Below are 9,914 nucleotides of genomic sequence, written 5' to 3' on the forward strand. Positions count from 1 at the left end.
CCGCGATTTCAACCCGCCGTCCAAGCTCTGCATGAGCACATACGGACGATCGAGTGGGATACCACCTGCTGACGCGCCGCGGGCCGCAACCTTTCGCACGAGGTCGTGGGCGGTGTTGGTGGGGGGGGGGGGGGGGGACAGGAGGACCCGTTGGTGTCGTTTTCATCAGAACACAGAGACAGTTCCCTCCCCTTGTCTCCATGTGCTCACGCCTCCGCACGCTCCTCCCACGCTTAGCACGTACGACCTTCAGCAGAGGCAGAGAGGCAGCTGGCAGCCGTCATCTGTGAGAGTTCCCATCTCTCTTGTGACACTAACAGGCCTCCGCTGGCGCCTTCCAATAGCCACAAGACATAAAAAAAAGCTCTTTTGAACGGGTACTGTTGTTGCGTGAGTGGCTACCAGGCTCCCGCCCGGCCCCGGCCACTGCTTTCTCTAGGACTCTAGCTGTGGTGTTGCCTGTGCTGTTGGATGGTTCGGAATGGTCTATCCTGGTGGCCCGTCCTTGGGGACTTCCTCTTGGACAGCGCACCCGACACACGCAAGCAGCGTCTCGCGCCACGAAACCCGCGCCAGCGTTGCCTCAGAATACAGTTCCGTAGTACAATAGTAGTCCCACCGTGTGGCCTGGGCCGCCCGGACCCAGAGCTGCTGGGCGCGTTGCAGACAGCGTTGCGCGAGCGTTGCAGAGGCCAGCCTCCTCCGGCTTCTCAGCGTGTCGCGAGTGCTGCTGTGTCTCTATCCTGCCTGGTGGATGGGTGTGTGGTGGGGGGCTCCTAGTGGCTTTTGCTTACAAATTTACGGAATGACGGATTTACGGATCGACCACCCTCCCTCCCCGATCCCCGTCCCGCGGCCCAGCCGTGAGACGCCGATCACGAATCAAGTTGGTGCCGGGTGTGGGCCCATGAGCCATGTGATTTAAGGATCTGGTAAAAGATTGATTCTCGTCCCTGTAAGTATTGATATTGAATATTGACAGCCTCACCTCTACGTATTGACAATATATTGAGGTATTGGTCGCTGATTTTCACCTCCAAAAGTATAAAATGTCGACATTTGTCCCAAACATCGCCCAGATCTTGGCTGAAATCAACAGGCTCGCGAGTTCAAAGCGATTTTGGTGCGACCCAAGCGATTTTGAAGCGATTTGGGCCCATGTTGGGCGATTTTATGGCGTCCGCAAGCTCGGGATGGACCCCTCTCATCAGACATCACTGGATGACTGGATACATCGACACCGTATGTTGAGCCCCCCCTGACCAGCCCAGGCCCCAGCCCCTGTAAGTATTGACAATATATTGGAGATTGATTGCTCCTCTAAGTGTTGGAGAAATATGTATGAGTATGTATTAGTAGGAAGGGCTCGATTGGACGGAGGGTGGACGCGGGGGGGGGGGTATTATTCAATATATTTTAACAGATCCTCTTGAAGCTCAATGTGATTTTGCTATGTGGACCTTTGCGAGAGGTGGCGAGCGGAGCAAAAGCGGTGTAGGCGCGTCCACGCGGCGCAGAGGCTCTCCCGTAACCAACAGCCCCAACGCTTGCCGCTCTTCTTAGATCTTAGTGTCGGGTAGTGACACCAACAAACATTGGACTTGGAGCACTTGGAGCACTTGGAGTGCAGTCGGCAACCTCACATCCAGGGCCGGTGAGCTGAGAAGCGCATCCAGCGGGCCGGATGATCGGTATCGGGTTACGGGCTAGAGAGCCCTAGCCCCGGGGGTGCGCGTTCGCAGGGCAAGGGCCTTAAAGTAAACACGGGTCTCCGAGGGTTAGCTCCGCGCTCCGACTTTTTCTGTCTCTTCACAAAGAAAAGCGCGCTGTCTGCACGCGATCGCGCCGCTCCTCTCCGCCCTTCCCTCCCCCCCCCCACACCCGTCCCACCCTCCCCGCCCCTCCCTCTGCGCTCCCCGCGGCGCGCTGCGTCCCCCCCAAAAATCACTGCTGCCGGCTCCCGTCCGCTCGCCAGGCGCGCATACGAAGACACCGCACGCAGGGGACCTCCAACCATGGCTCAGCACCTTGCGAAGATCTTCGGCACCGAGGCACGCCGCCGCCCGCGCTGCTCCCGCCTCCCCGCTCGCCGCCGCACGCGCTGAGACGCGCCCTCCCGACCCGCACGGTTCACGAGCGTAGGAGGACAAAGTCAACTGCCCATTCTACCTCAAGATGGGGGCGTGCCGGCACGGCGACCGGTGCAGCCGCATCCACAACCGGCCCATCCTCTCGCAGACCGTCCTCCTGCAGAACATGTATCTGCCGCCGCCGCAGCAGTACGACCCGATGGGCAACCCACTCCCGCAGGCGCAGAGACCGGACCCTTCCGAGACACATCCCCAGACAGACCGCCTCTCCGTCGGACGGCCAGCGACGCAGCCACTCGCCCCGAGGCGTCCGACACGCCCACGCCGAGCTCGCCACACGCGAGTCGCCCCTCTCCTCTCCCCACCCTCACCCTCACCTGCCTCTCCCGCCCGCGCGCAGAGCGAGGAGGAGCTGCAGGATCACTTCGAGGAGTTTTACGAGGACATCTTCGAGGAGCTCATCACGGTGGGCGGCGAGCTGGAGCAGCTCCGCGTCTGCGAGAACCTCTCCGACCACCTCGCCGGCAACGTCTACGCAAAGTTCCGCGACGAGGACGACGCGCAGAAAGCGCTCACAAAGCTCATGGTCCGCCGCGCCTAGCCGAGAGAGAGGGCCGTGAGGCCAAAGACTTCTCGGGCACACACGCACACGCACGCACGCCTCCCAGTTCGCCGCCGCCGCCGTCCGTGGAGCCCCGGAAAAGCCCAAGACCCTTCTGCCGCCAGGGGCAGACTCAGGCCCTGACGGGGGATCACCGCGGGCGGTGGCGAGGCTGCACAGGCCCCAGACACAGGAACAGGGGGAGGCGGCGTTGCGCAAGCGCGGGCGCGGCGACGCCACAGATTGCGGCACAGATTGCGGCACAGATCTCGCGGCACAGATCTCGCGGCACAGATCTACAGATCGCGCGGCACAGAGCTCGTCACAGATTGGGCGGCCGTCGCCACTCCGCCGCTCCACCGGCGTCGCTCCCGCTCCGCTCGCGCTCTGACAGGGTCGCTTCTACGCGGGCCGGCCCATCCTGGCGCAGTTCTGCCCCGTGACCGACTTCAAGGACGCGCGCTGCCGCCAGTTTGAGGAGTCGACGTGCTCGCGCGGCGGCTACTGCAATTTCATGCACCTGAAGAAGGTTTCGTCAAAGCTCCAGCGCCGGCTCGCTCGCAAGCTCGAGGAGGCCCGGTGCGGTGCCGCCCCGGCTCTCCTCCCCCGGACCTCTCTCGCGGAGCCGTTCCCCCGCCCCCTCGCCCCCTTGGCCGCCCTCTCTTCTCCCCTCACACGATCCCCCTCCCCCTCTCCCCCTCGCCCTCCCCGCTCCAGGGAGGAGCGGGACCGCGAGCGGCGCAAGTCGCGCCGCGAGCGCCGCTCCCGCTCGCGCTCGCGCTCGCGCTCGCGCGGCCGCGGCGACCGCGGCGCCGAGGACCGCGACCGAAACGGGCAGCCCCGCGGGCGTGAGGGTTCGGCGGAGCGCCGCGCAAAGATCGAGCAGTGGAACCGGAAGCGCAACGAGGGCGGCGGCGGCGGCGGCGGCGGCGGCGGCGGCGGCGGCGGCGGAGACGGCCGGCGCGAGACGTCGGAGGAGCGGCGCGCCAAGATTGCCCAGTGGAACGCCGCGGGCGCTGGCGGCGGCGGCGATTGAGGCGGGCGGCGAGGGCATCGGGCGCTTGAGCGGGCTACGAGCACTGCGCGCCAACGGCCATGGGATGGTGAAGCGGGGTGACAGCGCAGACGGCGCACGGGTAGTCGAGGCCGGGGAGCGGGTAGGAGCTGCGATGCGCCGCCATCCACCCGGCCGCTGAAACACTGCGCTGACAGCAGGGCCGAGGCGGAGGCCTCGAGCCGCACCACGACCCGCCTCGCTTTGACTTTCGACAAGTGTAGAGAACATGTTCATGTAAACTGATAATGTGATCAGCCCGTTGTTGCACCTTGGAGTGTGAAGGCTTCGTAGGACGTAGCCCTCCGGTCTACTATGTAAGACCGGAGTGCTGGAGCGACAAAAGCAAGCGAGTGATATGTGTCGGCGGTGGATGGCGAATGGCGTGTGCTGTGTCGCGCACGGAATAACGAGTGTAAGTGAGTCGTGCCAGTCGTCGAGCTGCAGTGCACGCGCCGTCTGGTCCGTGGTCGCTGCGCGGGGTTCCGAGATCCGACGAGGCCACCCCACGCCAGCTCTCCGCTCTCCGCGCAGTTGCGGGGAGGAGACTTATCAAAAGAAATCGCGCGTGTGACGCGGCCGCTAGCTTCAGGTTCAGGCCTTCACACGGCGTGGCGCGCTCTCAAGCTCTCCTCACCACGCCTCTCCGCCCCCTCAGTCTTGACACCGCGCCGCCAGCGCCACGCGCCCCTGCGCTGGCACCGCCCGCGGTCCACGGGTCGGCGCACGCCGCGTAGCTAGAGGAGCCGTTGGGTGGGAAGAGTGACCGCGGCGAGGGGCGCGGCCTGCCCGCGGCGTCGTAGAGGGCGCACGCGACGAAAGAGCGCAGCTGGTCCGGGTCCTACAGCCGAGCTACGCCGTTCCGAGAGGTCGCCGAGGCTAGGGCGCGGCAGCCAGGGGCGGCTCCTTGAACTTGTGGAAGGAGACGGGCGAGCGCGAGAGGGGCCAGCGCGCCCACCTCTCCCCCTTGGCGCGCATCCTCCGGTACCTGGGCAGGTCACACGCCCCGCTAACAAGTACGTCACACCCCCGGGCCTCACGGCCATGTCTCGGCTGTCTCTCGGCTGCATCTCGGCTGCATCTCGGCACTTGAGCGGCTCGTGCTGGTAGAAGGAGCCGCAGTTGATGACGGCGGCGCCGGTCTCCTCCTTGAGGAGGTAGGCGAGCGAGACGTCCTCGCCGCCGTACGAGGCGTTGTCGATTCGCCGCAGCAGCGGCGGCAGCAGGGCCGGCGTGGCGAGACGCCCCACCGCTCGCACCGCCGCGGGAGAGAGTAGGTAGGCGGCGCCTTGCGAGCGAGTCGCCGAAACTTAGCCGAGGCTTGGCAGAAGTGTGGCAGAAGGGGTGTGGCCGAAGGCGTGGGCCAAGGGAAGAGCCGAGACTCGGCCGAGAGGTAGCTGCGGGCGAGAGGACGCGAGCGGCGCCTCCCGCGGCGTGGCAGAGTGCCGGTGAGCCGTGCAATCCGACCGGCGCGTGGGCGCGGCACGCGGCCATGCCGACGAGGTAGGGCGTCTGTCCACAGGCCGAGGTGTGAAGAGACCGAGCTCGCGGACGGCTCAGACGTCGGCCCGAGGCTGGCCCTCAGCCTCACCCGCTCGTACGAGGGAGTGCAGCTCTCGCGCAATCTCGTGCGATCTCCCCCAATCTCAATAATTAATCTCACCCCCTCGTCGACGAGGGAGTGCAGCTCTCGCGCAATCTCGTGCGATCTCCCCCAATCTCAATAATTAATCTCACCCCCTCGTCGACGAGGGAGTGCAGCTCTCGCGCAATCTCGTGCGATCTCCCCCAATCTCAATAATTAATCTCACCCCCTCGTCGACGAGGGAGTGCAGCCCTGGCGCAATCTCGTGCAATCTCCCCCAATCTCAATAATTAATCTCACCCCCTCGTCGACGAGGGAGTGCAGCTCTCGCGCAATCTCGTGCGATCTCCCCCAATCTCAATAATTAATCTCACCCCCTCGTCGACGAGGGAGTGCAGCTCTCGCGCCAGCCGGCGGAGCGAGGTGGGGACCACGACGGTGTCCGGGTCGAACTTGAGGAAGAAGCGGCGGCCGGACGCCTCGCCGTACCGCTCCGCGAGCGCCGCCACGAGGGAAAGGACCCTGCATCCGTTTGGGAGGCGGCGAGCAGGCGGCTGGGCAGGCGGCCGGGGCAGCCGGCCGGGCAGGCGGCTGGGCAGCCGGCCGGGGCAGGCGGCCGGGCAGGCGGCTGGCGGCCGGGCAGGCGGGGACGCAGGATTGGGAGGGCACTGGCCGAGCGTGTGCAGTCTTCCGGCGCTCGCCGGGACACTGGGGCGCATGTCTTTTGCATCTAGCGAGAGCAGCTTAGTGCGCGCGAGCCAGCCCTCGCGCCTGCCGTCGCACGGCGGCCTGGCGCAGCGCCGCCCGCGACAGGTCGAGCAGCGGTGGATGCGGACGGCGACCGCGCCGCGCGTGTCCGGCGCGATCTGCGCGTCGCTTCTCCCGTCGTCGGCGTCGGTGGCGAGGAGTAGCTCCGCACCCCGCGCCAGCTGCAGCCAGCTGTCGGCGGCAGCCTGCAGCAGCGCCGCCGTCGCCTCGTCCTCAAACGTTGCTGCAGCAAAGACGAACTGGCGCCAGCCGACGACGAGAGGCGGGCGGGTGGTGGCGCGAGCCTCCGCGCACCGCGCCGCCGGCCTCGCGCGGTGCCGCACGCACTCGCGCTCCAGGCTGGCAGGGCACGGCACGGGCAGTGCGGCGGCGGCGGCGGCAGTGGTGGCTTTGGTGGGCAGCGTGCCGGACGAGGGCTGGCAGCGGGCCTGCTGCTCGCGCAGGTCGTCAAGCTCGATGCACGCGGCGTTCGCGACCGGCACGACCGCGACCTGCACGCCTGAATCTGGCGACGGCTGCAGTGGCAAAGGCGATGGCGGCGACGGCGGCGGTTCGAGGTGTGCAGCGACCCGTGGCACCACAGGCCCGGCCGCGCCAGTCACTGGCACTGCTCGCGTAGACCTCCACGCGAAGATGAGGCACACGTGAGCGAGGGCGAGGCAGGAGACGGCGGCGAAGGAGAGCCGACGCAGAGCCGGAATGCCAACAAAACAAGAAACCATTGAGTGCCTGATGTTCATTATAGCAGGCGGTCTGAGAACAAGGGACCGGCAGGCGGCGGCGTCGCAGGACGAGACAGAAGAGAACGACGCGACAGAGGAGGAAATGACAAGGGAGAGAACGACGAGAGTGGGACGACCGCGAGGTGGCATGAAGGCTGCAGCGAGAAGCGGCGAGAGACTGCGAAGAGAGATAGGAAGAGGCAGACTCCCTAGGGTGGGCGACGGCTAGCGCATCACACACCTCTCCTTAAAATCCCTGTGTGGTGGCGGCGTGCCGTCCTCCCATCCCTCCCTTGGGTTGTCTGTTTTCTTTCTTTCTTTCTTTAGCAGGCGGTCTGCTGCTAGGGGAACCCGGAGCGCGGAGCTAACCCTCGGAGACCCGTGTTTACTTTAAGGCCCTTTCCCTGCGAACGCGCACCCCCGGGGCTAGGGCTCTCTTGCCCGCAACCCGACACCGATCATCCGGCCCGCTGGGTGCGCTTCTTAGCTCCTCGGCCCTGGATGTGAGGTTACCGACTGCACTCCAAGTGCTCATTTTTGCAGTGCGCTGGCGAGGTACTTCCAGCCTGCTGTGAAAACAGCTGACGCAGTCTCGCCGAGCCCGAGGCTCGCCCCAGCATCTCGGGTTGACTCGGCCAGACTAAAACCCGAGAGGCGTGGGAGTACCTCGCCAGGCACTGCCCTACAAACACAGGCGCAGAGAAATATAAAGAAAATCATGCGCGAGTGCTCGAAGTGCTCCACACAGCGCAGCCTGCGCTGGGTGCGCTTCATAGCTCCCCGGCCCTGGGGGCATGTGAGGTTGATGACCGCACTCCTAGACCTAGATCCTAGTTGCGCGGTCCCCAAGAGCAGTGCTCCACCGAGCGAGTGCTCCAAGAGATCTACAGATCAAGTGGGCTTTACTAAGATCTAAGTAACTTGTCAAGTCCACAAGATACTAACGCACATCCGCCTCGAGACATCCGCAGACATCACACACACTCACTCACACACACACACACACACACACACACACACACACACACACACACACACACACACACACACACACACACACACACACACACACACACACACACACACACACACACACACACACACACACACACACACACACACACACACACACACACACACACACACTGTACATCATGCCACAATGCGCGTCACATCAGCACAACTCATGCGAACCTCGAGACGTACTGCGACTCTCACGTATTGTGGGTGTCCCTCTCACCACAGGGGGTTCGCGTGTGTGTCGTCACCAAGAGTACAGGCGGCAAGCGATGTGTAAAGGCGCCTACCCGAATACCTCCCCCATCCAGGTGAAGAACTGGTCGAGAATATAATGCAGCCATGGCTCCTCCTGCAGTTCGCCGAGCTGGCGGCCCGAGCGCATGTTGTCGAAGCCACCCAGGAAGGAGTTGGTCCCTCCGCTCATCGTCTCCGGGTCTGAGCCGCCATTCTCCCACTCCTGCTCCCACGGGTCGAGGCAGCCGCCGTAAGTTGGCTTGAGGCACTCGTCGGGGCCGATGCCGGTGACGCGCCACACGCGCCACATGAAGGCCTGCGCCGCGCCAACCGGGTGGTCGGTTGAGAGGGTGCAAAAGGGGCGCGCTGCGGGAGGGGGCAGGCCTGCGACTTGTAGTTCTCGGGCTGCGGCTCCCACATACACTTCTCGTCGTCAAAGGGCGTGGTGGCCCACGCCCACAGGCGCGAGAAGGGGTGCAGGAAGAAGCCGGCGTTGACGTCCCAGACGCCCCGCAGTGGCGACCAGACGGCGGTGTTTGGCGGGAAAAAGGCCCAGCCGGGCACGTCGGGCACGCAGAGGCACGGAAAGAGGAAGCAGCCGTGCTTGAGGAAGAAGAGGAGGAGAAAGACGATGATCGTCGCTAGCGCGGTCATGAAGACGCACGCACCGGTGTCGTTCGGGCAGATTGGCCAGCCGTGCATGCAGTAAGGCATCGCGTGCGTGACGATGAAGAAGTACACCATCGAGATTGGCAAGATCCACATCCAGATCAGGCCAAAGCGGACTGCGGGCGGGGGTGGCCGCTTAGGCGCGCGCCGGTCAAAAAGAGGCCTAATCGGGAGGTGTGCTCAAGGCGCATCTCGGGCCGTCTCGGGCTGCCGCATCTCGCGCACAATGGTAGGAGATGATGAGGACGAACATCAAAATGCCCCCGTACCAGAGGTAGGCGAAGGACTGCGCGCGAATCTCCGCGGTTGCGCGCGCGCCCTGAACGTACGTTGTCGTACCCACCCTCTGCTCCGCTGTGAGGCAGGCGGCGAACTGGATGAGATAGAGACTTTTCTGCTCCCATTTGAGGATGTAGTCAAAGAGGAGGAAGAGCGTCGCCATGTCAGTGAGCACTTCGCCCGAGTAGACGACGAAGAAGATGGTCGGCGCCATGAAGATGATGTAGGCGGGCAAGACCACGCTGCCTGCGCGAGAGCAGCGGGCGTCGGGCGACCACGCAACTGCAAAGTGGCCCGCTCCGGGCTGCTCGCCGATGGTGATGATGACTGTCCACAAGACAACGACGCAGTACGAGTACGTGCGCCCCTCCCGCCGCGCGGCCATGCTACGCAAAAGGATGTTGTTCATGCTCTTGGACTCAAAGTAGTTCTCGTTCTTCCCCTCACCGCTGCCGAGGTAGAGGTTTCCGAGAAAGAGCCTGAGAGCGCGAGGGCGCGCTTGTTGGGCCGCCTCCTCGGTTGGGGGGGCCTTCGCGTCGACGCACCAGGTGATGACGAACATGATGAATACTTCCGCGATGCGCGGGGTCACCGGCGCCCGCTGCTTGGCGATGTAGCTCCAGGACCGCGCGTTTGGCGCCTGGGCCGAGGAAGCGGGCGCTCAGCGCGTGGGGTGAAGGCGGATTGCGCATCGCGGGCGGGGGCTGGCGCGTGCGTAGGAGAGGAAGCGCTGTACCACGATCGTGTCCATGTAGAGGAGCTCCATAATCTTGACGATCCACTGCCAGGCGATCACGACATACTTGGAGAACCCCGACGCCCAGCAGAGCATGTAGTAGCCCTGCTGCGAGACGGGCCACGCGCAGCGGCAGCCGAACCACGGCATGAGCAT

General features: G+C 64.6%; 1 protein-coding gene across 1 annotated transcript; it reads left to right on the forward strand.

The window, feature by feature from the left end:
- The first annotated feature begins 1,975 nt into the window (after nt 1-1,975).
- Nucleotides 1,976-4,110, forward strand: EMIHUDRAFT_444106 (hypothetical protein). The gene is made up of 5 exons (XM_005775824.1): nt 1,976-2,051; nt 2,143-2,310; nt 2,491-2,676; nt 3,086-3,270; nt 3,409-4,110. The coding sequence occupies exons 1-5, from the start codon at nt 2,016-2,018 to the stop codon at nt 3,725-3,727; spliced, it is 894 nt and encodes a 297-aa protein (XP_005775881.1). The 5' UTR covers nt 1,976-2,015; the 3' UTR covers nt 3,728-4,110.
- The last annotated feature ends 5,804 nt before the right edge of the window (nt 4,111-9,914 follow it).

The sequence above is a fragment of the Emiliania huxleyi genome (genome assembly GCF_000372725.1).
Source record: "Emiliania huxleyi CCMP1516 unplaced genomic scaffold EMIHUscaffold_292, whole genome shotgun sequence".
NCBI lineage: Eukaryota > Haptophyta > Isochrysidales > Noelaerhabdaceae > Emiliania > Emiliania huxleyi.

Excerpts from the sequence above, each read along its gene's own strand:
- EMIHUDRAFT_444106 (XM_005775824.1), top strand. The coding sequence starts at position 2,016 with ATGGCTCAGCACCTTGCGAAGATCTTCGGCACCGAG. Across the intron at positions 2,052-2,142 it reads CGAAGATCTTCGGCACCGAG|GAGGACAAAGTCAACTGCCC; the intron begins GCACGCCGCCGC and ends TCACGAGCGTAG. Across the intron at positions 2,311-2,490 it reads TGGGCAACCCACTCCCGCAG|AGCGAGGAGGAGCTGCAGGA; the intron begins GCGCAGAGACCG and ends GCCCGCGCGCAG.